The sequence below is a fragment of the Anomaloglossus baeobatrachus genome, chromosome 1 (genome assembly GCF_048569485.1).
Source record: "Anomaloglossus baeobatrachus isolate aAnoBae1 chromosome 1, aAnoBae1.hap1, whole genome shotgun sequence".
Classification (NCBI taxonomy): domain Eukaryota; kingdom Metazoa; phylum Chordata; class Amphibia; order Anura; family Aromobatidae; genus Anomaloglossus; species Anomaloglossus baeobatrachus.
The window spans coordinates 669,083,525-669,110,965 of record NC_134353.1 but is presented as its reverse complement, the minus strand read 5'-3'; the positions used below and the strand labels follow the sequence as shown (position 1 = coordinate 669,110,965).

At 52.0% G+C, this 27,441-nt stretch overlaps 2 protein-coding genes across 7 annotated transcripts in view; one reads left to right on the top strand and one right to left on the bottom strand.

The window, feature by feature from the left end:
- The window catches only part of MVK (mevalonate kinase), a 55,987-nt gene extending 35,969 nt beyond the window's left edge, over nt 1-20,018 (bottom strand). Inside the window, exons 1-2 of one of the 4 annotated variants that reach the window (XM_075341720.1) lie at nt 19,939-20,018; nt 1,281-1,372 (exon numbers count right to left, since the gene is read on the bottom strand). In XM_075341720.1, the coding sequence (XP_075197835.1) occupies nt 1,281-1,361 (81 nt within the window). In that variant the 5' untranslated portion in view covers nt 1,362-1,372; nt 19,939-20,018. Of the gene's footprint in view, nt 1-1,280; nt 1,373-19,782; nt 19,856-19,938 lie in introns of those variants that run through there. The other 3 variants (XM_075341722.1, XM_075341721.1, XM_075341723.1) reach the window with 3 other exon arrangements.
- Nucleotides 20,019-20,367: 349 nt separating this feature from the next.
- The window catches only part of MMAB (metabolism of cobalamin associated B), a 48,168-nt gene continuing 41,094 nt past the window's right edge, over nt 20,368-27,441 (top strand). For 2 of the 3 annotated variants that reach the window (XR_012751975.1, XM_075341718.1), the window contains exon 1: nt 20,371-20,522. The gene's annotated coding sequence lies outside the window, so the exon portion shown is untranslated. Of the gene's footprint in view, nt 20,523-27,441 lie in introns of all 3 variants that reach the window. The other variant, XM_075341719.1, reaches the window with a different exon arrangement.

Sequence of the window (27,441 nt, the reverse complement as noted above, 5' to 3'; positions counted from 1 at the left end):
GGAAGTAGTGCACATGAAAACCCGAAACTCTGGGGTCATGCGCACTGAGCCGAAATCCAGTGTCGGGCAGCGATGGCAGCAGAGAGGTGAGTGACATCATCCTCTGACGCTGTGCATTCATTAGCATGTTAGCATGTCAGTACATCCCTGTGGGCGTGCTAAGGGGGGCAACTGGCCAGGGGAACTAACACCCAGGGGACTAGTCCCCTCGCTCATTAGCATACGATATAAGATGTTTAGAAATACATTTTCTAAAGATCTGTTTATCTATGCTTGTGTATACAGGGACAGTTAGGCAGTGATTAGGAATATGCACCCAGAACTGCTCGTGGCTCTCAGTGCATATTGCGCCTGACAGGTTCCCTTTGAGACTACTTTCACACTTGCGTTGAACGGTATCCGTTGCATTGCGCTGTGTGACGGATGCAACGGATGTGTTGCATATAGTGGTACAACAGATGCAACGGATGCTGCAAAACAACGCAATCCGTTTTTGTTTTTTTTTTACAGTTTTACCGTCAGCAGACTATTGTGAACGATCAGCCGATCACTCACAGTAGCCGGCCGCCGGGTGATCGGCCGATCACTCACAGTAGCCGGCCGCCGGGTGATCGGCCGATCACTCACAGTAGCCGGCCGCCGGGTGATCAGCCGATCACTCACAGTAGCCGGCCGCCGGGTGATCAGCCGATCGTTCGGTTGCCGACAATGTGTGCGGGGGGCGGAGTGCGAAGTGGGTGGAGCCGAGCGGGCCCATGGCTGAGGACGTCAGTGCCGTGGGGACTGCATCGCTGTGGGACAGGTGAGTGAGTGAGTGTGTGTGTGTATACATACGGAGTGCGGGAGGGGGTGGAGCCGAGCGGGGAAATGTCGGGCTCCCGGCACACGTAACCAAGGTTCCTTGGTTACCCGATGTGTACCCTGGTTACGGGTGCAGGGAGCCAGAGAGAGCATGCGCAGTGAAATCCAAAGGATTCCGCTGCTCAAAAAAACGTTACATGCTGCGTTCCTTCCGCCTGACGCAGCGTCAAAATAACGACACTGCGTCGTCCGGCGGATGCAACGCTGACACTTGCGTTACAGTGCGTCATCCATACAAGTCTATGAAGAATAGCGCAGTGCGTTAACGGACTGCGCTATTCTCCATAGCGACGGACTCCGCTGAACGCAAGTGTGAAAGTACCCTAAAGTGGATTTCCAGAAATAATAATGTTTATATTATTCACATAATTGGGTTTCAGGTATACATGTACAGGCATGAACTTGACATTGCACCATACCTTGCCATGCACCACGGCATGCTCTCCATGTAATATGACCTTCCCAGGAGCAGACACGAAGAGTTCTAAAATAGCCGCCATCTTAAGTATTTCTGTAATGACAAAAGGTGTGCAGGTGATATATACCGTATACATATATGCCATACTGGTGTTTTTTCAGAGCGGTCTACTCCTTGGCAGTTTTGGTTTACTTAAGGGAACACTAATGAAGGTTTAAATTAGGCAATAGATGTAGTCACCTAAAGTTGGTGGTCGCCTAAAGTACAGGTCCCAGTCACACAACCGCATAGCTGACGATCTGGCCACTTATTTCCCCTCAAAAAATTAAACCATATTAAAATTGGATCATTTTCACCCAAACCCTTCAGAGCTTGGAACCACATTCATCAAAGTTCACTTTCCACCGTTAAACCAGTCACCGACTCTTCTTGACCTTTTACAATCCAGATTCTGCTCCTTACACCCTACAGAAACTGCCCTTATTAGCCCCTTCACCCACGGGCGATTTTCTGTTTTTCCGTTTTTTGTTTTTTTCCCTCCCCTTCTTCCGAGAGCCAACACTTTTTTTATTTTTCCATCAATCTTGCCATACGAGGGCTTGTTTTTGTGTGATGAGTAGTGATGAGCGAGTACTAAAAAGCTCGGGTGCTCGAGGCTCGGGCCGAGCATCCCAAGATACTCGTGTACTCGGCCCGAGCACCGAGCCCAATGTTATCCTATGGGGGACCCGAGTATTATTCTGAAATGACCACCGGCAGCATGTAGAAACCATAAAACTGTAAATTAAAAAAAAAAAACGTGCGTGTGTGTGTAAGCGTGCATATATATATACACGCGGAGTGGAGTGCGGGAGGGGCCGTAGCCGAGCGGGGAAGTGTCGGGCTAAAGGCACGGTCATGCTGTGAGGGCCGGCCAATCACTGCAATTCCACAACAGGGCTGTGGCATTGCAGTGGTCTGCCAGCCAATCCCTGCATAAGGGCTGGCTCTAAAAAGAGCGCCAACATGAAGACCACGAGTACAGCACGAGTATTGCGAGATTACTCGGTCCCCGCCGAGTAGCCCGAGTACAGTGATACTCGTGCGAGTACCGAGTAGTAACAAGCATACTCGCTCATCACTAGTGATGAGTTGTACTTTATATAGTAAAACTAATTGTTTTATTCAAGAGTACTGGAAAATGGCAAAAAAAAAATCCAGGTGCAAAAAAATTGCAAAAAAAAAAAAAATGCGACTGCCTGATTGATTTTTGGATATTTTATTCAGTGTTCACTATATGGTAAAACCGATGTGTTGGTATGATGCCTCAGGTCGGTACGAGTTAGTAGACACCAAATACGTATAGGTTTACTTTTATCTAAGGAGTTAAAAAAAGAACACCTCACAAGTTTGTCCAAAAAAATGGTGCACTTTTTGCGCCATTTTCTGTGACCCATAGCGTTCTCATTTTTCGGGATACATGGCTCAGTGACAGCTTATTTTTTGGGTCTCCAGCTGACTTTTTTAATGGTAACATTTTTACGCAGATGCTACATTTTGATCGCCTGTTATTGCATCTTGCGCATATGTGGCGACCAAAAAAACCGTAATTTTGGCGTTTGGATTTTTTTTCCGCTGTGCCGTTTGCCGATCAGATTAAATGATTTTATATTTTGAATGATCAAGCATTTCTGAAAGCAGCGATACCGAATGTGTGTGTATATTTATTTTTTTAACCCTTTAATTTTCAATGGAGCGAATGGGGAGGTGATTTGAACTTTTAGGTTTTTTAATTTTCTTTCTTTTTTTTTTATTTACTAGCTCCCCTAGGGGACTATAAGGATCAGCAGTCTGATCGTTCATTCTTTTCTATAGATCAGAGTAGCATTGCTCATCTCTGCAGAAAACCTACTCTTCTCTCACACCCGGCACTCTGCTGGCTGTGAGAGAAACTGACTCATGATCGCTACAGGAGTCATCACATGACCCTGTGCTACCATGACAACAATCGGATCCACGTGATTACATCATGTGACTTCCGATGGTGTAAGTGAATTTTTACTGCGGCTGGCATGAACAGCGTGCTGTGACATTTTCACAGCGCGCTGTAAGGGGTTAAAAGGCACGAGTGGGCAGCAAATCCACTAGTGCCCAATAGCCGCACATGTCAGCTGTTCAAATCAGCTGACATGTGCAGAGATCGCTGCCGGCTGCCCGTGGCAACCGGCAGCGATTAACCTGACACGATCCATGATGCACCCAGTCCATCATGTGTCGTGAAGAGGTTAAAGTCTCTAACAATCTACTAACAGCTAAATCTAATGGCCACTTCTATCTGCGGTTTCTCCTGGAACTGCAGCATTTGACTCATGTCATCTTGGGGTCACATTTGACACAGAACTTTCTTTTATTCACTATATCCAATCACTCACTTGCTCATGTCAAGTGAATCTTAAAAAAAACGACTCCAGTATCCAACCTTTTCTCACCTTTGAGTCTGCAAAAACTCTTAGGCGGGCTTTGCACGTTGTGACATCGCAAGCCGATGCTGCGATGTCGCACGCGATAGTCCCTGCCCCCGTCACAGCTACGATATCTTGTGATAGCTGGCGTAGCGAAAATTATCGCTACGCCAGCTTCACATGCACTCATCTGCCCTGCGACCGTCGCTCTGGCCGGCGACCCGCCTCCTTCCTAAGGGGGCGGGTCGTGCGGCGTCATAGCGACGTCACATGGCAGGCGGCCAATAGCGGCGGAGATGAGCAGGATGTAAACATCCCGCCTACCTCTTTCCTTCCGCATAGCCGCCGGCGGCAGGTAAGGTGAAGTTCCTTGCTCCTGCGGCGTTATACACAGCGATGTGTGCTGCCGCAGGAGCAAGGAACTAAATCGTACCTGTCGCTGCAGCATAATTATGAAAAAGTCGGAGGCTGCAATGATGATACGATAACGACGCTTTTGCGCTCGTTAATCGTATCATCTAGCATTTACACACTACGGAAGTGCGTCACTTTCGATTTGACCCCACCGACATCGCATGTGCGATGTTGCAACGTGCAAAGCCACCCTGACAGTTGTCTTTATTCAATCTCGTTTTGACTAATGCAACTGTAATCAGTCACCCTCAAACCAATCCCTCTCTTCTCCAATCCTGAAAGGGGCAGCCAGGGTCATATTTCTGTCCAGCCGCTACACAGATATCTCCACCTTGTGCCAGTCATTGCACTGGTTACCCATCCGTCACAAAGTACAAAATAAACTAGTCTCTCTCACCCACAAAACTCTCCACAGTTCTACATCGCCCTACATCTCTTCGCTCATCTCTATTATTCTACTCGTGCTCTCTGTTCTGCAACTGATGCAAGACGAACATCCTCCATATTCCGAACTGTTTTGCTTCTGACTAAAATTCTTTTTTTGTGCTGCGCCAGTTTTCCAGAATGCACTACCCCAAACAGTCTAATACCAAGCCCCAACAGTTTTAAGTATGATTTAAAAACACATCTCTTAGACAGGCCTATCACCTCACTTCACTAATCTAAAGACCGCTTTACACGTAGCGACTAGAGTTGAGCGCGGTTCGTGGTTCGAGGTTCTCCAGTTCGCGGCTCGAGTGATTTTGGGGGCTGTTCTAGATCGAACTAGAACTCGAGCTTTTTGCTAAAGCTCGATAGTTCTAGATACGTTTGAGAACGGTTCTAGCAGCAAAAAAAAACAGCTAATTCCTAGCTGGCTTTCCGCTGTAATAGTGTAAGTCACTCTGTGACTCACACTATTATGACATTTCAGTGTATAGTGTGCGGGAACAGCGCATTCAGATCACTGCTGTATGTATAGTGGCGATCGACATTTTTTTTTTTTCCCCTTGTCTTCCTTCCCTAAGCGCGCGCGTGTTGTGGGGCGGGCCAGCATGTCAGCCAATCCCAGACACACACACACAGCTAAGTGGACTTTTAGCCAGAGAAGCAACGGCATGTGTGATAGGATGTCTATGTCACATGTCCCTGCATTATAAAACCGGACATTTTCCTCCAGCACGCCATTATCTGCCTTCTGCGTCCTTGGTGTCAGACATCACTGGCGCAGCTCCTATCGCCGATACTGCTGTATACGCTCCATACACAGCGCTGGACAGCTTAGGGATAGCACTTTCTATCAGTCCTTTTAAGGGCTCATACTGGCAGGGTCAGAGCCATAGGTGACAGGTCCGTGAAAACAGAGTTTAACAGCTACACAAGATGACAGCGTCTGTGTAGCTAAGGTCAGGGATTTCCTCGCTGCATTTCTCCATTAGGAGGGATAGAAAGGCAGGCTTCCTTTCCTCTACCCAGAGACCCACAACCCTGCCACTGTACCCTCCTGCCCTTTGCACACTCCAACTCATTGTTACTAAGCCATTATACTAGCAAACACTGAGTGAACGTCGTGGCATCCTAAACGTGGCTATTGGACTTCTGTATCGTCCCACTAGTGCAAAGATGATATTTGCAGCACCTCTGCCTGCATTGCACACTAAAACTCATTGTTACTAAGCCACTATACTAGCAATTTATGCTGCCAGTTTAAGGGCCGTAGTTGCATTGTCAGGGATAATTATTCTTTATTATTCTGCTGTTAATAAAGCTAGACCACCGCTGCAATCTACACAACCTCTCAATTTTTACTACCACAGTTTAAGTGCACAATCTTGTCGCAATCAACATGAGTGGCAAAATGACAGATGCTGGTGGAAAGGGGAAGAGGAGTGTTGGAAAAGGAAAAAAAGGGTTTGTCCGTGGGGAAGGTGGCAAAGCTCCATTAACATCTGCTGAAGATAGACCATCTACCAGCAAAAGTAAGATGTCTACTACTTACCGTGGACAATCCGATGTGCTCCCTTTTTTACGGACACGAACAACAGGAACAAAGGTAGATGATGGCCAAAAAAGGAAAATGCTTGAATGGATCTCAAGTGGTCCAACAAGTGCCCTCTCAGCCACCTCAACTACCGCATCCAAAAAACACCAGTCCTCTGAGTTGTCATCCCAATCAAACTTGCTTTCTCCCAGCTCTGAAGTCTCCATCAGCCCTGCACAGTATGGTGGAAGTGAGATGGCTGAATCTGCAGAGCTGTTCAGTCACACTATAGCCTGGGAATCAGAGGTCTGCTCCCAAGCTACAGTGAGTACAGACCAGGAAATGGTCTGCAGTGATGCCCAGAACCTTTGTGACTCTGATTCAGGCCATGAGGACCAAGTTTCAGAGCATAATGTTGACCCTTTGTCACAAACTGTAACACCTGTGGTTATAGACAATGAGGAACATACTGATGACGATGAGACGCAGATACCCGATTGGGATGACAACTTAAATATTCGGTCAGGGCAAGAAGAGGCTTGGTCTGAGGGTGAGGGGAGTGCAAACACAACAATTGATGAGGAAGTTCTAGATCACACCTACTGTCAACCCACAGTCAGGCACTCGAGGAGGTCAACAGAGGCGGTGGAGGAGGATGCAACCGACGACGAAGTTACCTTGCGCCTTCCTGGACAGAGTCGGAGCACTGGTAGCACGTCTACAACTGCATCCTCAGCCACCACTCTGCCTCTGAGAACTAGTCGGGGGGGCTCAGCAGGTCGCATGCCCTCTAAGCCTTGCCTAGCCTGGTCCTTTTTTGACATAGCAAAAGATCGCTCAAATTATGTGATCTGTAAAATTTGTCGTGATTCTTTTAGTAGAGGACAAAACCTCAGCAGTTTGACAACTTCTTCCATTAATCGTCACATGAATAAATATCATATGTCCCAGTGGGAAGCTCACCGTGCTGCAATGCGGCCTAGCGGAGCGAACCATCCACCGCCTGCCCCTTCCAGTGCATCCGCGCGCTCTTCATCTTCTAGGACTGTGGGGACAGCTGTCACACCTGGTTTTCCACGCACAACTTCCACCACTGAAACCGCAACAGGCAGTTTGCTTGGTAGGTCGTCAGTTGGTTTGGAAGGGGAAACAAGTGCGTGTGTACAGCTCTCTCAGACATCGATAGCACCAACGTTGGATGAAGGCAACATCATGTCTCCGCCTGCACTTTACCCACAAACCTGCATTTTTCCAGGGACACCCTACTAAATACCGTCTACACACAGCAGCCAGATCTCTGTCCCTCAGATGTGGACAAATAAAAGGCCATTTCCTGCGACCCATGACAAAGCCAAGAGGTTGACTTTATCCCTCTGTAAGCTCTTGGCTACCGAAATGCTGCCTTTCCGCCTGGTGGACACACAGGATTTTAGAGACCTTAGGTCTGTCGCTGTGCCCCAGTACCAGATGCCCAGTTGCCACTACTTCTCTAAGAAAGATGTGCCCGCGCTACACCAGCATGTCGCACACAACATCACTGCTTCCTTGAGAAACTCTGTGTGTGAACGGGTGCATTTTACCACCGATACTTGGACCAGTAAGCATGGACAGGGACATTACATGTCGCTGACTGGGCACTGGGTAACTATGGTGATAGATGGTGAAGGGTCTGCTGCACAAGTCTTGCCGTCCCCATGACTTGTGTGTCAATCCTCTGTATGTATAAGTTCCGCCACTGCTTCTGCCTCCTCCACCTCATCTGGGTCCTCCACCTCCGCCCCAAGCCCGCCTGGTCAGGCCACCAGCGTTCTCACTGCGCAGAAGGAATCACGCACCCCTCATTACTATGCTGGCAGCAGAGCGCAACGGCATCAGGCGGTCTTTAGCTTGACATGTCTTGGGAATAAGAGTCACACAGCTGAGGAGTTGTGGTCAGCTCTGCCGTCCGAGTTTAATAAATGGTTGTCTCCACTCAACCTGCAGCCTGGTAAGGCCGTGTGCGACAATGCTGCAAACCTGGGTGCGGCCCTTCGCCTGGGCAAGGTGACACACGTACCTTGTATGGCTCACGTATTGAACCTTGTTGTCCAGCAATTTTTAACACACTATCCCGGCCTAGATGGCCTTCTAACCAGGGCACGAAAACTGTCTGCTCACTTCCGCCGTTCAAGCGCCGCAGCTGAGCGACTTGCATCGCTCCAGAAGTCTTTCGGCCTGCCGGTTCATCGCCTGAAATGCGATGTGCCGACACGCTGGAATTCGACTCTCCACATGTTACAGCGACTGTGGCAGCACCGCCGAGCCCTGGTGCAATACGTCATGACGTATAGCCTGGGCCAACGAGATGCAGAGGTGGGGCAGATCACCCTGATGGAGTGGTCTCAGATCAAGGACCTGTGCACCCTTCTGCACAGTTTCGACATGGCGACGAATATGTTTAGCGCTGACAATGCCATTATCAGCATGACAATTCCAGTCATTTACATGATGGAGCACACGCTAAACACTATTCGGAGTCAGGGGGTGAGACAACAGGAAGGGGAGGAACTACAGGAGGATTCATATGCGCAAGACACAACAACATCACCAAGGTCCAGACGTTCATCACCAACGCGGCACGCATGGGACCATGGGGGACAGGGATCAACAAGGGCGCATGGTAGCAGGCGAAATGTTGAGGAAGGTGCAGGAGAACATGAAGAAATGGAGGACGAACTGTCCATGGACATGGAAGACTCAGCGGATGAGGGAGACCTTGGTCAAATTTCAGTTGAAAGAGGTTAGGGGGAGATGTCAGAGGAAGAAAGAACGGTTAGCAGCTCTATGCCACAAACACAGCGTGGACTTGGTCCGCATGGCTGCGCAAGACACATGAGTGCTTTCTTGCTGCACTACCTCCAACATGACCCTCGTATTGTCAAAATTAGAAGTGATGATGACTATTGGCTTGCCACACTATTAGATCCCCGGTACAAGTCCAAATTTTGCGACATAATTCCAGCAATAGAAAGGGACGCACGTATGCAGGAGTATCAGCAGAAGCTGTTACTCGATCTTAGCTCGGCTTTTCCACCAAACAACCGTGCAGGTGCAGGGAGTGATTCTCCCAGTTGTAACTTGACAAACATGGGACGGTCTCGTCATCTTCAACAGTCTACCCGTACCAGTAGGACTGTATCTGGTGCTGGTAACAGCAATTTTATGGAATCTTTTCATAATTTTTTTAGACCGTCCTTTGCAAGGCCACCAGAGACAACAAGTCTGACACATAGTCAACGGCTGGAGAGGATGATACAGGAGTATCTCCAAATGAACATCGATGCCATGACTTTGCAAATGGAGCCTTGCTCATTTTGGGCTTCAAATCTTGAAAAATGGCCAGAGCTCTCCACTTACGCCTTGGAGATTTTGTCGTGTCCAGCTGCCAGCGTTGTCTCTGAACGTGTCTTCAGTGCTGCTGGGTGTGTGCTGACAGATAAGCGCACACGTCTGTCCAGTGACAATGTGGACAGACTAACGTTCATTAAAATGAACAAGTCATGGATCCACAAGGAATTTACTACCCCTGTGTCATCCTGGGGAGAGTAAATGCTTGTGGATTTGGAATGTGCTTGATGCAAATCAAAACATCCTGTTTGCAACTAGGGCACAAGTGCTGCCACTGATGGGGTGTCTGTGTGGCCCAATTTTTTGAAAAAAGGGAGTCTCCTCTTGGAGTAACCCTTGCTTGCTGTGTTTTTTAAAAATGATCCAAGATGAACAGAGCTGGGATCAGGAAAGACTTCGCTACCTACCCCGGTGTCATGCTGGGGACAGTTAATTATGGCATATTTTTGAATGTGCTTGATGCAAATCAAAACATCCTGTTTGCAACTAGGGCACAAGTGCTGCCACTGATGGGGTGTCTGTGTGGCCCAATTTTTGGAAAAAAGGGAGACTCCGCTTGGAGTCACCTTGCGGTGTTTTACATGATTTTAGAAGGGCGTCCCATGCCTATATCTGTGTCTCGTCCTCTTTTTCCTCGTTACGCTCTTTTGTTTTCGCATGAGAATTTGTTCTTGTCACTTTCCCATGTGTTTGTGTTGTGTTGTGAGTTGTTTGTCACCTTTTGGACACCTTTGAGGGTGTTTTCTCTGTGTTTTTATGTGTTTGTGAATGCCTGCCATTGTTTCCTATGCGGTTCGAGTTCAGTTCGTCGAACGTTCGACGAACTGAACTCGAACGGGACCTCCGCTCGGCGAACCGACCTCGAGCCGAACCGCGACCGGTTCGCTCATCTCTGGTAGCGACATCGCTAGCGATATCGCTAGCGATTGCACCTGCCCCAGTCACGGGCAAATCGCCGCCCGTGGCGAACAATATCGCATGTACGCATCACACGAACTTACCTTCCTAGCGACATTGCTATGGCCGACGAACAACCTCTTTAACCCCTTCACGACCATGGACGGAAAGATCCGTCCTTGTGCCCTGGGCCTTAACGACCAAGGACGGATCTTTCCGTCATGGCGGAATCGCGGCACCGGAGCCTCCGGTGACTGCAATATGTTAACAAAAACCACAGATTCGGGGAGGAGGGGACCTGTTCCTGACCTTAGGAGAGGTGGTGCCTCCTCCCCGGACCTACGGAGGCTGTGATTGGCTGACGAACGCCGCTCAACCAATCACAGCCACTGTAATGTTCCAGCCATTTAAAATGACTGAAACATTGAAATCCAGCCCTGGCCAGTGCAGCTGTAGCACTGGCCATTGGCTGGAGCTGGGTGACCTCACTGGATCACCCTCCCCCAGCTCCAATGCTCTGATTGGAGAGATCGGCCTTGTGACCGATTTCTCCAATCACAGTGGACCTGTTGCCGGTGACCGCCCCCATCAGCTTCACTTGTCCCTGCAGCACGCCAGCACAGTGAGCACAGTGAGTGTACACAGTGCAATGGCAGGGCGACAAGCTCCGGTCCCATGCTGTTATGAGACTGGAGCATGGGACCCGGAAGTTGCCGCGCTGCCATTGCACTGTATGAAACCGGCGAAAAGCGTCCCGCCGCTGCCCTCCGCGATCTGCCACCTGTCTCCCCGATCTCCTGCCCGCACCCTCACCCCCACACCTCCCGATCCGCTGCCGCCGCCGCCCTCCATCTGCCACAGTGCCACCGCTCCCCCCAATCTGCTGCCCGGCCCCTCACCCCTCGTGATCGTTGCCCGGCCCCTCACCTCCGTGATGTGCTGCACGATCCCTGTCCTCCTCCATCTGTCATAGTGCCACCGCTCCCCCCAATCTGCTGCCCGGCCCCTCCCCCTCCCCTCCGTGATGTGCTGCTCGCCCCCTCCCCTCCGTGATGTGCTGCTCGCCCCCTCCCCTCCGTGATGTGCTGCTCGCCCCCTCCCCTCCGTGATGTGCTGCTCGCCCCCTCCCCTCCGTGATGTGCTGCTCGCCCCCTCCCCTCCGTGATGTGCTGCTCGCCCCCTCCCCTCCGTGATGTGCTGCTCGCCCCCTCCCCTCCGTGATGTGCTGCTCGCCCCCTCCCCTACGTGATGTGCTGCTCGCCCCCTCCCCTACGTGATGTGCTGCACGCCCCCTCCCCTACGTGATGTGCTGCACGCTCCCCCCACCTCTCACCCCCGTGGTCAGCTACCCGGCCCCTCCCCTGTCACCGCCGTGATGTGCGCTCCCACACCTGTCACCGCCATGATGTGCCCTCCCTCCCCTGTCACCGCCGTGATGTGCGCTCCCTCCCCTGTCACCGCCGTGATGTGCGCTCCCTCCCCTGTCACCGCCGTGATGTGCGCTCCCTCCCCTGTCACCGCCGTGATGTGCGCTCCCTCCCCTGTCACCGCCGTGATGTGCGCTCCCTCCCCTGTCACCGCCGTGATGTGCGCTCCCTCCCCTGTCACCGCCGTGATGTGCGCTCCCTCCCCTGTCACCGCCGTGATGTGCGCTCCCTCCCCTGTCACCGCCGTGATGTGCGCTCCCTCCCCTGTCACCGCCGTGATGTGCGCTCCCTCCCCTGTCACCGCCGTGATGTGCGCTCCCTCCCCTGTCACCGCCGTGATGTGCGCTCCCTCCCCTGTCACCGCCGTGATGTGCGCTCCCTCCCCTGTCACCGCCGTGATGTGCGCTCCCTCCCCTGTCACCGCCGTGATGTGCGCTCCCTCCCCTGTCACCGCCGTGATGTGCGCTCCCTCCCCTGTCACCGCCGTGATGTGCGCTCCCTCCCCTGTCACCGCCGTGATGTGCGCTCCCTCCCCTGTCACCGCCGTGATGTGCGCTCCCTCCCCTGTCACCGCCGTGATGTGCGCTCCCTCCCCTGTCACCGCCGTGATGTGCGCTCCCTCCCCTGTCACCGCCGTGATGTGCGCTCCCTCCCCTGTCACCGCCGTGATGTGCGCTCCCTCCCCTGTCACCGCCGTGATGTGCGCTCCCTCCCCTGTCACCGCCGTGATGTGCGCTCCCTCCCCTGTCACCGCCGTGATGTGCGCTCCCTCCCCTGTCACCGCCGTGATGTGCGCTCCCTCCCCTGTCACCGCCGTGATGTGCGCTCCCTCCCCTGTCACCGCCGTGATGTGCGCTCCCTCCCCTGTCACCGCCGTGATGTGCGCTCCCTCCCCTGTCACCGCCGTGATGTGCGCTCCCTCCCCTGTCACCGCCGTGATGTGCGCTCCCTCCCCTGTCACCGCCGTGATGTGCGCTCCCTCCCCTGTCACCGCCGTGATGTGCGCTCCCTCCCCTGTCACCGCCGTGATGTGCGCTCCCTCCCCTGTCACCGCCGTGATGTGCGCTCCCTCCCCTGTCACCGCCGTGATGTGCGCTCCCTCCCCTGTCACCCCCGTGATGTGCGCTCCCTCCCCTGTCACCCCCGTGATGTGCGCTCCCTCCCCTGTCACCCCCGTGATCTGTGCTCCCTCCCCTGTCACCCCCGTGATCTGTGCTCCCTCCCGTCACCCCTGTGATCTGCTGTCCACTCTCCCTCCACCTCTCACCCCCGTGATCTGCGCTCTCTCACCTCTCACCCCCGTGATCTGTGCTCCCTCACCTGTCACCCCGTGATCTGTGCTCCCTCACCTGTCATCCCCGTGATCTGCTGTCCACTCTCCCTCCACCTCTCACCCCCATGATCTGCGCTCTGCTCACCTGTCTCCCCTGTGATCTGCGCTCTCTCACCTCTCACCCCCGTGATCTGTGCTCCCTCACCTGTCACCCCGTGATCTGTGCTCCCTCACCTCTCACCCCCGTGATCTGTGCTCTGCTCACCTGTCTCCTCCGTGATCTGTGCTCTGCTCACCTGTCTCCTCCGTGATCTGCGCTGCGCTCCCTCCCCCACCTCTCACCCTCCCCGATCTGCTGCCTCCTTCATCTCCTGTGATCCAGCTGCCTAGATCCATCCTGTAGGGTAACTATCCCCAATCTCACCTCCCACTCCCCTTCCCACCCATACCCCCCACCCGCCCCCTCCTCCCATCCTCTGCCGCTCCTGCATCCACTGCGCCCTCTCCCATCCGCCCCCACCCTATCCCAGCCGCCGTCTCACAATCACAGATGCTCCCATTATATGCCACTGCCCCCCCATCTGCTGCCGCCCCATCTGCCGCCCCCCCATCTTCCGCTGTTTTTTTTTTCTATGCCATGGGGGTCTAGTTTCCAAAATGGGGTCACATGTGGGGGAGCTCCACTGTTTCGGCACTTCAGGGGGTCTCCAAACGCAACATGGAATACGCTAATTATCCCAGACAATTTTGCGTTTGAAACGTCAAATGACGCTCCTTGCCTTCCGAGCCCTGCTGTGCGCCCAAACATTTTATTTCCACCACATATGAGGTGTCTGTGTACTCAGGAGAAATTGCACAATACATTTTATGGTGAAATTTTTCCTGATACCCTTGTGAAAAAAAAGCTACCTGGTTGAAGTAACAATTTTGTGGTAAAAAAGTTTTTTTTTATTTTCACAGCTCAACTCTATTAACTTTTGTGAAGCCCCCAGAGGCTCAAAGTGCTCAATAAACATCTAGATAAATTCCATGAGGGGTCTAGTTTCCAAAATGAGGTCACATGTGGGGGAGCTCCACTGTTTCGGCACCTCAGGGGCTCTCCAAATGCAACATGGTGCGGCTAACGATTCCAGCTAATTTTCTGTTCAAAAAAGTCAAATGGCGCTCCTTCCCTTCCGAGTCCTGCCGTGCGCCCAAACAGTGGTTTTTCGCCACATATGAGGTATCTGCGTGTTCAGTAGAAATTGCCCAACAAATTTTGGGGGTTCATTTAATCCTGCTACCCTTGTGAATATGCAATATTTGAGGCTAAATTAACATTTTTGTTGCAAAAAGTAAAATGTTCATTTTTTCCTTCCACATTGCTTTAGTTACTGTGAAGCACCTGAAGGGTTAATAACCTTCTTGAATGTGGTTTTGAGTAGCCTGAGGGGTGCCGTTTTTGGAATGGTGTCACTTTTGGGTGTTCTCTGTCATGTAGACCTTTCAAAATTGCTTCAAATGTGATGTGGTCCCTAAAAAAAGTGGCTTTGTAAATTTTGTTGTAAAAATGAGAAATTGCTCATAAACTTTGAACCCCTATAACTTCCTTAAATTTTTTTTTTTTCCCCAAAATTGTTCTGATGTAAAGTAGACATGTGGGAAATGTTATTTATTAATTATTTTGTGTCATATGTCTCGTTGGTTTTAGAGCATAAAAATTCAAAGTTTGAAAATTACAAAATTTTCAAAATTTTCGTGAAATTTCCGTTTTTTTTACAAAGAAATGCAAAAAATATCGGCCTAAATTTACCACTAACATGAAGCCCAATATGTAACGAAAAAACAATCTCAGAATCACCGGGATCCGCTGAAGCGTTCCAGAGTTATAACCTCATAAAGTGACACTGGTCAGAATTGCAAAAAATGGCCTGGTCTTTAGGGTCAAAATAGGCTTGGGGCTGAAGGGGTTAAGGGGGCGGTTCGTGCGGCGTCACAGCGACGTCACACAGCAGGCCACCAATAGAAGTGGAGGGGCGGAGAGCAGCCGCATGAACGTCACTCCCACCTCATTGCCGGAGGACGCAGGAACGCGAGTATTTGGGATTGTTAGCGGTCGCTCGTAAGTGTCACATGCAACAACATCGCTAACGAGGCCGGATGTGCGTCACGAATTCCGTGACCCAGCGATGTCATTGCGTGTAAAGGGGCCTTTACACTTCCCCTTTCTAAATTTTCCTCAGAATCTGCTCCTTCCTATTCAGTAGTCTCCACATCCTCCATGCACTCAATAGCACTTGGTAGCTGCCCTTAGATACTGGCTGAGGACGGCTCATGCAGCCTGATATGAAAACCCTATTATACTGATGGCTGAACCATACAGAGGAAGAGGCTGATCTCCTGAGACTCATGGGACAGTGAGGAAGAGGCTGATCTCCTGAGACTCATGGGACAGTGAGCAAGAGGCTGATCTCCTGAGACTCATGGGACAGTGAGCAAGAGGCTGATCTCCTGAGACTCATGGGACAGTGAGCAAGAGGCTGATCTCCTGAGACTCATGGGACAGTGAGCAAGAGGCTGATCTCCTGAGACTCATGGGACAGTGAGCAAGAGGCTGATCTCCTGAGACTCATGGGACAGTGAGCAAGAGGCTGATCTCCTGAGACTCATGGGACAGTGAGCAAGAGGCTGATCTCCTGAGACTCATGGGACAGTGAGCAAGAGGCTGATCTCCTGAGACTCATGGGACAGTGAGCAAGAGGCTGATCTCCTGAGACTCATGGGACAGTGAGCAAGAGGCTGATCTCCTGAGACTCATGGGACAGTGAGCAAGAGGCTGATCTCCTGAGACTCATGGGACAGTGAGCAAGAGGCTGATCTCCTGAGACTCATGGGACAGTGAGCAAGAGGCTGATCTCCTGAGACTCATGGGACAGTGAGCAAGAGGCTGATCTCCTGAGACTCATGGGACAGTGAGCAAGAGGCTGATCTCCTGAGACTCATGGGACAGTGAGCAAGAGGCTGATCTCCTGAGACTCATGGGACAGTGAGCAAGAGGCTGATCTCCTGAGACTCATGGGACAGTGAGCAAGAGGCTGATCTCCTGAGACTCATGGGACAGTGAGCAAGAGGCTGATCTCCTGAGACTCATGGGACAGTGAGCAAGAGGCTGATCTCCTGAGACTCATGGGACAGTGAGCAAGAGGCTGATCTCCTGAGACTCATGGGACAGTGAGCAAGAGGCTGATCTCCTGAGACTCATGGGACAGTGAGCAAGAGGCTGATCTCCTGAGACTCATGGGACAGTGAGCAAGAGGCTGATCTCCTGAGACTCATGGGACAGTGAGCAAGAGGCTGATCTCCTGAGACTCATGGGACAGTGAGCAAGAGGCTGATCTCCTGAGACTCATGGGACAGTGAGCAAGAGGCTGATCTCCTGAGACTCATGGGACAGTGAGCAAGAGGCTGATCTCCTGAGACTCATGGGACAGTGAGGAAGAGGCTGATCTCCTGAGACTCATGGGACAGTGAGGAAGAGGCTGATCTCCTGAGACTCATGGGACAGTGAGGAAGAGGCTGATCTCCTGAGACTCATGGGACAGTGAGGAAGAGGCTGATCTCCTGAGACTCATGGGACAGTGAGGAAGAGGCTGATCTCCTGAGACTCATGGGACAGTGAGGAAGAGGCTGATCTCCTGAGACTCATGGGACAGTGAGGAAGAGGCTGATCTCCTGAGACTCATGGGACAGTGAGGAAGAGGCTGATCTCCTGAGACTCATGGGACAGTGAGGAAGAGGCTGATCTCCTGAGACTCATGGGACAGTGAGGAAGAGGCTGATCTCCTGAGACTCATGGGACAGTGAGGAAGAGGCTGATCTCCTGAGACTCATGGGACAGTGAGGAAGAGGCTGATCTCCTGAGACTCATGGGACAGTGAGGAAGAGGCTGATCTCCTGAGACTCATGGGACAGTGAGGAAGAGGCTGATCTCCTGAGACTCATGGGACAGTGAGGAAGAGGCTGATCTCCTGAGACTCATGGGACAGTGAGGAAGAGGCTGATCTCCTGAGACTCATGGGACAGTGAGGAAGAGGCTGATCTCCTGAGACTCATGGGACAGTGAGGAAGAGGCTGATCTCCTGAGACTCATGGGACAGTGAGGAAGAGGCTGATCTCCTGAGACTCATGGGACAGTGAGGAAGAGGCTGATCTCCTGAGACTCATGGGACAGTGAGGAAGAGGCTGATCTCCTGAGACTCATGGGACAGTGAGGAAGAGGCTGATCTCCTGAGACTCATGGGACAGTGAGGAAGAGGCTGATCTCCTGAGACTCATGGGACAGTGAGGAAGAGGCTGATCTCCTGAGACTCATGGGACAGTGAGGAAGAGGCTGATCTCCTGAGACTCATGGGACAGTGAGGAAGAGGCTGATCTCCTGAGACTCATGGGACAGTGAGGAAGAGGCTGATCTCCTGAGACTCATGGGACAGTGAGGAAGAGGCTGATCTCCTGAGACTCATGGGACAGTGAGGAAGAGGCTGATCTCCTGAGACTCATGGGACAGTGAGGAAGAGGCTGATCTCCTGAGACTCATGGGACAGTGAGGAAGAGGCTGATCTCCTGAGACTCATGGGACAGTGAGGAAGAGGCTGATCTCCTGAGACTCATGGGACAGTGAGGAAGAGGCTGATCTCCTGAGACTCATGGGACAGTGAGGAAGAGGGTGATCTCCTGAGACTCATGGGACAGTGAGGAAGAGGGTGATCTCCTGAGACACACAGAGAAAGCTTCTATATACAATTCTCGTTGTAATATGATATAGAAATTGCCATTTTTGTATGCTAGATATTGCAATTTTTTTCTTAGATTTCCTTTAGCTGCAATGCATGTCTATATACTTACATTAATGGTTTTCATGCTTTAGCATTACAGAGTGCAACTGTATTTTTTGTTATTATAGGTCATGTTCAGTTTTGCACCTGTTCACACTACATGTTAGTGAGTAGAATCAGTTATTTTTGTCTAGACTATGAGGTCATGCCTTCTGACTGTGCACCCGTCCCCATTAGCCACAGGTAAATTTATTCTCTAGTAGCAGGTTCCTACTTGACCATACACAGAGGTTTTTAACCCAGAGAGGGGTGTTAGACTAGGTACCCAGTATATCAGATATGCCTTGCCGTGGCTACTGGGCAGATATAGAAATGGCCATTTTTGTATGCTAAACAAGTCCATTTTTTCCCAGATTTCCTGTAGCAGTAATGAATGTCTATATTCTTACATTCATGGTTTGCATGCTTTAGCATTTCAGAGTGCAACTGTCTTTTGTTCCTAGTTGTAATATGAGACATAACCCGCACAGATTCCTCACTGACTTTTTAAGCAGACTGAGGTTCAAATTTGCAAATCCTCGTCCACTTAGCTAGCACCCTAAGGGTATGTTCACACTATCAGGATCAGTTAAGCTTTTGACGCTGAAGAAGTTCTGCACCATCTCCGCACCTTAGTTTATTGGCGGTGCTTTCATTGCGTTTGTGACACTTTGTTTTTCGTCTCTGGGGTCTCTTCCTATAAAAAAAGCCATTTTGTTTTCTGACTTCCTGGTAGTGACATCATTGGGTGCGGATTACATGTGCACGAATCCTCGTACCCTACAGATGTGGAAACCAGGGTTTTCTCTTGAGCTCAGGGCATTTCTGTGTACCCAGCACCCATAGTTTCCCCATGCACTCATCTCCAGCTTGTCCCCACTTTTATACAGTTCTCCATGATTCATTAAGTGACTCAGTTGTGCCTGATCCCAAGGTCAGGAATGATCTGCAGCATCTCTCAGCTGTGCAGGAATGTAACACTGCAGCACATCTCACCATCTCAGCAGTGCAGGAGTGTAGCTCTGCAGCACATCTCAGCAGTGCAGGAGTGTAGCTCTGCCGCACATCTCAGCAGTGCAGGAGTGTAGCTCTGCAGCACATCTCAGCAGTGCAGGAGTGTAGCTCTGCAGCACATCTCAGCAGTGCAGGAGTGTAGCTCTGCAGCACATCTCAGCAGTGCAGGAGTGTAGCTCTGCAGCACATCTCAGCAGTGCAGGAGTGTAGCTCTGCAGCACATCTCAGCAGTGCAGGAGTGTAGCTCTGCAGCACATCTCAGCCGTGCAGGAGTGTAGCACTGCCGCACATCTCAGCCGTGCAGGAGTGTAGCACTGCCGCACATCTCAGCCGTGCAGGAGTGTAGCACTGCCGCACATCTCAGCCGTGCAGGAGTGTAGCTCTGCAGCACATCTCAGCCGTGCAGGAGTGTAGCACTGCCGCACATCTCAGCCGTGCAGGAGTGTAGCTCTGCAGCACATCTCAGCCGTGCAGGAGTGTAGCACTGCCGCACATCTCAGCCGTGCAGGAGTGTAGCACTGCCGCACATCTCAGCCGTGCAGGAGTGTAGCTCTGCCGCACATCTCAGCCGTGCAGGAGTGTAGCACTGCCGCACATCTCAGCCGTGCAGGAGTGTAGCACTGCCGCACATCTCAGCCGTGCAGGAGTGTAGCACTGCCGCACATCTCAGCCGTGCAGGAGTGTAGCACTGCCGCACATCTCAGCCGTGCAGGAGTGTAGCACTGCCGCACATCTCAGCCGTGCAGGAGTGTAGCTCTGCAGCACATCTCAGCTGTGCAGGAGTGTAGCTCTGCAGCACATCTCAGCAGTGCAGGAGTGTAGCACTGCAGCACATCTCACCATCTTAGTTGTGCAAGGGTGTAGATCTGCAGCACATCTCACCATCTCAGCTGTGTAGGGCTCTAGATCTGCAGTATATGTCACAATCATAGCTGTGCAGGGAACCAGGGGGTGGCGCAGGCGCATCACATGCACGTTAGAGCCCCGGGCAATTACCTGCAGTCCGGCTGTCACAGTTCTTGAAACGAACACCACCTCACATCTCCAAAACAGCATGCACCGGGAGCTCCACCCACACAACGACAAACCAATCAGTACCCGCATAACGCACTCGCACTCCACCAATCAGCATGAGCCACTCGACTTCCGCTTTTTCTGCCAATACGCTGAGGCCACACCCACTTCTCCCTTCCAATCATCAAAAATGTGCGTGCAGCAGCGCCAATCACAGAGCGATTGTGTGACCTAGCCAGAGCTTCCCGACCAATAGGGTACGGACGAGGTGTGGGCGGTGTGTGGAGTGATGGCAGCCGCTCGCTTGTTATTCCGGAGAGCCGTGCGAGGAGTGACCCTGGGAGGGCGTCTGTATGGTAGTAAGGGCGTGGAGGGGAGGTGAGATCCGCGTGCGTATTACAGCGCGTGCTGGCTGTGTCCGGTGTGCCCGCGCTTCCTACGGTATATCCTGATACAGCCTACATTGCGCACAGAGCTTCCCTGGTCCATTCCTCATCCACTATGGGCTGTGACTGAGTAGTGCTAGGGGACCCGAGCTCAGTGACCCCCCAGATAGGCACCTGCTGGTATATAGCCGCTTTATGTTACGTTTTACTCACTCTTTATACAGCACCTCTAGAATGGAAACTAATGGCTCAGAGACGTGAGGGTCCTGCCCACAAGAGCTTACAATCAGGAAATAGGGAAAACCCAAAGAGGAGGAAATAGAAAAGTGCGAGGACTTGTCACTAGATCCACTGATGACACGGAGCCACTCAGGATCTGCTGCTGCCTGACACGCCGGGTGTAGTGCTGGGATTCCAGATGACCTATTTGGGATCTGGCTTCTTCTCCCGGAGTTGTGCTGTCCCTCTGTTACTCCTCCTGGGCAGCTCTGAATCAGTTGACAGTTGGGTGTTACTAGGGGGTGTGTCCCTGACTGTCCAATCAGGGCTGCCCGTGTCAGACTGCAGCGTCACCCCACCCAGGAGGAGAATCATAAGAACATTCCCCAATATCCAGGAGGAGTAATAGAGGAACCGCACAATAAGAAGTGATGCTCCACATTTGTTATTTTACTGGAAATAACCCTGCAAGCAATGGTTCAGAGGGTCGTGATACTAGGAGCTTAGTGGGTGTGAGCTTACACCCTGGGGGCTCCTGCAGGCAGCGTACAAATTGGGGTCACTCACCCATGTTATTGATTGAGGCTGTTCACATGGAGGAGGGTTCCCCCCCCCCTCTCTCGGTCTGTCTCTTCTGACTCTCAGATGAGCTTCACCCATTCAACTCTATGGGTTTATAAAAAAAATAGGGTCCCAAACAGAACATCTATGTGGCATCTCATCTTTACAGATACACTTTTATTATTAATCTGGGAAACTATTTGATCATGTACAGTGTTTAATGGAAATGTATGAAAAAGGATGTAAAAACTGGACACACAGATGACACGAATAAAAATCCGGTGAAAGTCGTTAAAGTTTTCTGGATGAAGCTCAAATGACTTGTCATATGCTCCTCTAAGGCCCTGTGCGCACTAGGCGGATTTTTCCGCGGATTTCCTGCGGATTTGCCGCATGTTTAACTGCACAAAATGTTCAGAACGTTTCTGCAGTGATTCACCAGAAAAACCTATGGGGGAAAAAAAAATCCTGTGCGCACTATGCGGATTTTGACAGCTACAGGTTTTGCTGCGGGATTCACGCAGCAAAAAGAATTGCATGACACTTCTTTTCCGCACATCGCTGTGGGATTTCACTCCATTGACTCCAATGTAATCGTGAAATCCCGCAGGGAATAACGCGGGCAGCAAATTCTGTGCGGTTCACTGCGTTTTCCTGCGTTATTCCCTGCGGTATTTTGCCTTTTTCAGGACATAATGTTCAGCACTGCCTGCGTTTTGCAGGGAAGTGATGTTGTTATGACAGGAAGAGGAAGCGGAGCAGAGTAAACATACACATCACAGACATAGAATACACACACATCACACTCACACACAGACATATAGAATACACATAGAAATCAAACATACATATTAAAAATAAAAAAACAAAAAAAAATGTGGGCTCCGCTGTATTTTTTTACCGTCCATCCGAGGTAAGCACACAGCGGTGGCCCGGTATTTTCAGGCTGGGGAGGGCGAGGGCCAGGGTTAATGCCCCCCGCAGCCGAGAATATCAGCCCGCAGCTGCCCCGGGACTGTTGCATCCATTATGCGACAGTCCCGGAGTGTCCCCGGCTCTTCCAGATTGCTGTGATGCGGTGGCAATCATGGTAATTATGAGTTAATGGCAGTGGATTGCTGCCACGAAGTCCAGGCTTAATCACGGCAGCGTCTATCAGACAGCTTACATGATTAACCCGTAAGTAAAGTGAATAAACACACACACTGAAAAATCCTTTATTTTAAAGAAAACACAAAAAAGCCCCCTCTTTCACCACTTTATTAACCCCTCCCAGCACACAGCTCCGGCGTAATCCACACAGATCCCACGACGCTTGCATTCAGCCGCGTCTGACGCACTGTACTTAATGCAGCCTCGTAACAAGACTGCAGAGGTAACTACAGGTCATTTCTCACGGTTGGTAATGTGAACACATTACCGCTCGTGAGAACTGCAGTGTGTCCTCACAGGGACTCTATCTATTGATTGATCTGTCCTCTATCGATTTATCTATTCCTCTATCTATCCATTATCTATCTAGCCTTCTATCTATCTATTTATCTATCTCAGAAGGAAATTACCCTTTTCTTTATCGTTCCTTTGGGAGACCCAGACCATGGGTGTTTAGCTTCTGCCTCCGGAGGACACACAAAGTAGTACACTTAAAAGTGTAGCTCCTCCCTCTGAGCTTATACACCCCCTGGTGAGCAGACCCAGCCAGTTTATCGCTTTGTGTTCAGGAGGCATACATCCACACATGCATTCTCATATGATTTTTTCCTTTTTGGAATGAGATTGAAGAAGTGCGGGTCCACGTCTGGACCCCCGGCATGTCCCTTCTCACCCCACTGTGTCGGCGGTGTTGTAAGGTTGATTTCCAAGCCTGGAGCCTTACATGCCGTGCTCCTTCACCATCCCTCCTGGGCTCTGGCTTGAAGTGGGAGCCAGCACGGTTTCCCTGCCTGGCAGGAGACCGGTCTCCATCCGCAGCCCTTCAGGACCCTGCTGGACCAGAGCACTCATCCCCAGGGACCTGGCCCTGTGTCTCAGCAGCTAAGTACCCGAGACGTTTATATATTGGGGGTCCCTGTGCTTTATTGTTTGGGGAGAGTGTGCTTACTGTATTTATTGGCATTTCCGGCGGGTTCTCTAGCTATCGCCCGAGACCGCGCCGATGGTGCCTGCGCGTTGGCCTCGCCGCTCAAATTTAGGCCCCGGCTTTGCCGGAGGCCTAGTTTCTGTTCACTGCCCTCGCATGTCACTCATGCAGAGGGACAGGCTCGGCTCCTCCCGGTGGCCGTTCTGCACAGGGGAGGGACACTCCCCACTGCTGTGCGTGTCTCCTCCCCTGTAGGTCTCTATGGCCCTCCAGATCCCGCTCTCCAAGCCAAGTCCCACCCCCTCTCTTCGCTCCGGCGGCCATTTTCTCAGACAGAGTTCACTCGGCGCTGGTCTGCACTCTGCATCCCTGCTGAGGTGCTGTGCTTGGGGGTCCGGGCTTCGGGATCTGGAGGGCACACAACACCGCTCCAGCGGTCTGGTAAGCCACAACCGGTCTCTGGTTGTGAACCTCTGTATATACTCTCTGGGGTTCATTCTCTTGCAGAGCCCCCACTCCAGCAGCATGTCTCACACGAGGAGCAAGGCTCCAAAGCTTTATACTGTATGCGCTGCATGTAAGCTCCTGCTGCCTGAACCGAGCACCTATCCACATTGTGATGTCTGCTCTAACTTGGCGGTGCCACAGCCTGGAGTCTCACCCCCAGTGGTCTCTCAGGCTGCTCCTGCACCTGTGGCTGAACCCCCGGCTTGGGTAGAATCCTTTTCTAGGTCTATCTCCCAGTCTTTTGCTGAGTCCATGGGACTTCTGTCCAGGACTTTGATGAATATGCATCAGCCCCCTTCACAGGGTGCCTCTACTGCTAAGGGTCCCTTAGGACCGGAGCTCACAGAGGATTCATCATCAGGGCCCAGACCCCGTCCTCCTAAGAGGAGACGCAGGGCTCCCTCTCCCTCCTCCCGCGGCTCTGATTCAAGAGCTGACTCATAGGATGAGGAGGATGCCTTTACAGGGGGCTCGGAGGCTAACTCCATGTACCCCATTGATCTGTCCGAGGGTGACTCAGATCTTAGTGACTTGATTGCTTCCATTAATTCTGTACTGGATCTCAATCCCCCAGTATCAGAGGAGCAACCCTCTCTGGCAGAAAAGCACCAGTTTACCTCGCCTAAGAGAGCAAAGAGTGTGTTCTTTAACCACTCCAGTTTTCAGGCCGCTGTGACCAAGCCCAGGGCCTGTCCTGACAAACGCTTCCCAAAGCGTGGTTCTGATGACCGTTTTCGCTTTCCACCTGAGGTGGTCAAGGAGTGGGCTCATTCCCCAAAGGTAGACCCTCCGGTATCTAGGCTCTCAGCCCGGACCGTTGTGTCGGTGGCTGATGGCACCTCCCTTAAGGATTCCACTGACCGTCAGATTGACTTTCTGGCCAAATCCGTGTATGAAGCGGCGGGGGCCGCGTTTTCCCCGACTTTTGCAGCAGTGTGGGCTCTCAAAGCCATCTCTGCTTCTCTAGAGGAGATGCATTCCCTCACCAGGGAATCTATGCCCGAAATGGTTGCCTTAACTTCTCAAGCTTCAGCTTTTTCATCTTATGCCATGTCTGCCATGCTGGAGGCTTGTCACCGCACTGCGGTGGCTTCGGCTAATTCCCTCGTTATCCGCAGGATCTTGTGGCTTCGAGAGTGGAAGGCAGATGCTTCTTCTAAGAAGTACCTTGCTGGGCTCCCTTTTGCTGGGTCCCGGCTGTTCGGCGAACAGCTGGATGAAATTATTAAGGAAGCTATTGGCGGGAAGAGTACTTCCATGCCACAAACCAAAACCAGGAAACCTGCCCAGGGTAGGAATCAGTCGAGGTTTCGCTCCTTTCGTTCCTCCAACTGGTCGTCCTCTAAGCCCTCGGCCTCGTCCGCTAACTCAGCCAAGGACCAGAAATCCAACTGGCGCCCAAAAGCGCGTCCACAGAAGACCGCAGGAGGTGCTGCCACTAAGGCAGCCTCCTCGTGACTCTCTGCCCGCTCCGGCGACGTCCTTAGTCGGTGGCAGGCTCTCCCACTTTGGCGACGCTTGGTTTCAACACGTCTCCGATCAGTGGGTGAGAGACATCATCTCCCACGGCTACAGGATAGAATTCTCTTCCAGCCCGCCAAACAGATTTTTTCTCTCAACTCCCCCTTGCTCCAAGGCCGCCGCCTTCTCTCATACCGTGGCATCCTTGCAGGCCAACGGAGTAATTGTACCGGTTCCCGCCCGGGAACGGTTCAGAGGTTTCTACTCAAATCTCTTCCTAGTTCCCAAAAAGGACGGTACCTTCCGGCCCATCCTGGATCTCAAGCTTCTCAACAAGCATGTTCAGGTGCGGCACTTTCGCATGGAGTCTCTGCGATCAGTCATTGCCTCAATGACCCAAAGGGATTTCCTGGCATCCATCGACATCAGAGATGCCTATCTGCATGTGCCAATTGCAGTTTCACACCAGCGTTGGCTACGTTTTGCAATAGGAGAAGATCATTTCCAATTCGTGGCTCTCCCCTTCGGGTTAGCCACGGCCCCTCGGGTATTCACCAAGGTCATGGCAGCAGTGATTGCGGTTCTGCACCTCCAGGGGTTGGCAGTGCTTCCTTACCTGGACGACCTTCTAGTCAAGGCTTCATCCAGCGCAGACTGTCAGCGGATTGTCTCGCTCACTCTCGCCACTCTAGCTCAATTCGGGTGGCTGGTCAATCTACCCAAATCCACTCTGACTCCGACCCAGAGTCTCACGTACCTAGGGATGCAGTTCGAGACTTTGCCGGCACTTGTGAAGTTGCCCTTAGTCAAACAGCAGTCCCTCCAACTGGCAGTGCGCTCTCTGCTGAGGCCCCGCCGTTCTTCCCTCAGGCGTCTGATGCAGGTGCTGGGTCAAATGGTGGCGTCAATGGAAGCTGTCCCATTTGCCCAGTTCCATCTGCGCCCCCTGCAGCTGGACATTCTCCGCTGTTGGGACAAGCGGCCTTCCTCCTTACACAGGTTAGTGGCTCTGTCGCCACCGACCAGGAGCCCTCTTCAGTGGTGGCTTCGGCCCCTCTCCCTGTCCCAAGGGCGCTCCTTCCTGGCCCCGTCCTGGGTGATTCTCACCACGGATGCCAGTCTATCCGGCTGGGGAGCGGTATGTCTCCACCACAGAGCGCAGGGCACTTGGACTCCGTCCGAGTCAGCCCTTTCAATCAATGTGCTGGAAACCAGAGCTGTGCTTCTAGCTCTCCTAGCTTTTCACCACCTGTTGGCGGGCCGGCACATTCGAGTCCAGTCAGACAACGCGACAGCGGTTGCCTACATCAATCACCAAGGCGGGACACGCAGCCGCCTGGCAATGTTGGAGGTACAACGCATCCTTCAATGGGCGGAGGACTCCAAGTCCACCATATCCGCAGTCCACATCCCAGGCGTGGAAAACTGGGAGGCAGATTATTTCAGCCGTCAAACCGTGGACGGTGGCGAGTGGTCCCTGCACCCGGCAGTGTTTCAGTCAATCTGCCGCAAATGGGGCACTCCGGACGTGGACCTAATGGCATCCCGTCACAACAACAAAGTTCCTGTTTACGTGGCTCGCTCCCACGATCCTCAGGCCTTCGCCGCGGACACTCTGGTTCAAGACTGGTCCCAGTTTCGTCTGTCGTACGTGTTTCCCCCTCTAGCTCTCTTGCCCAGAGTCCTGCGCAAGATCAGAATGGAGGGCCGTCGAGTCATCCTCATTGCACCGGACTGGCCCAGGCGAGCTTGGTATCCAGACCTGCTCCATCTGTCCGTAGAGATGCCGTCGCATCTCCCGGACCGTCCAGACCTACTCTCGCAAAGTCCGTTTTTCCGCCCGAATTCTGCGGCTCTCAAATTGACGGCGTGGCTCTTGAGTCCTGGATTTTGACGGCTTCTGGTATTCCTCCTGAAGTCATCTCCACTATGACTCGGGCCCGTAAGTCTTCCTCCGCTAAGATCTATCACAGGACTTGGAAAATTTTCCTGTCCTGGTGTCGCTCTACCGACCATCCTCCTTGGCCATTCTCCTTGCCGACCCTTCTGTCTTTTCTACAGTCCGGTCTCAGCTCTGTCAGTTCTGTTCCAGCGGCGTCTCGCTCGGCTGGCTCAGGTCCGCACCTTCATGCAAGGCGCGTCTCACATCATTCCACCTTACCGGCGGCCCTTGGATCCCTGGGACCTTAACTTGGACGGTTTTGCAGAAACCCCCTTTTGAGCCTCTTAGGGAGGTTTCTTTGTATTGTCTTTCTCAGAAGGTGGCCTTTC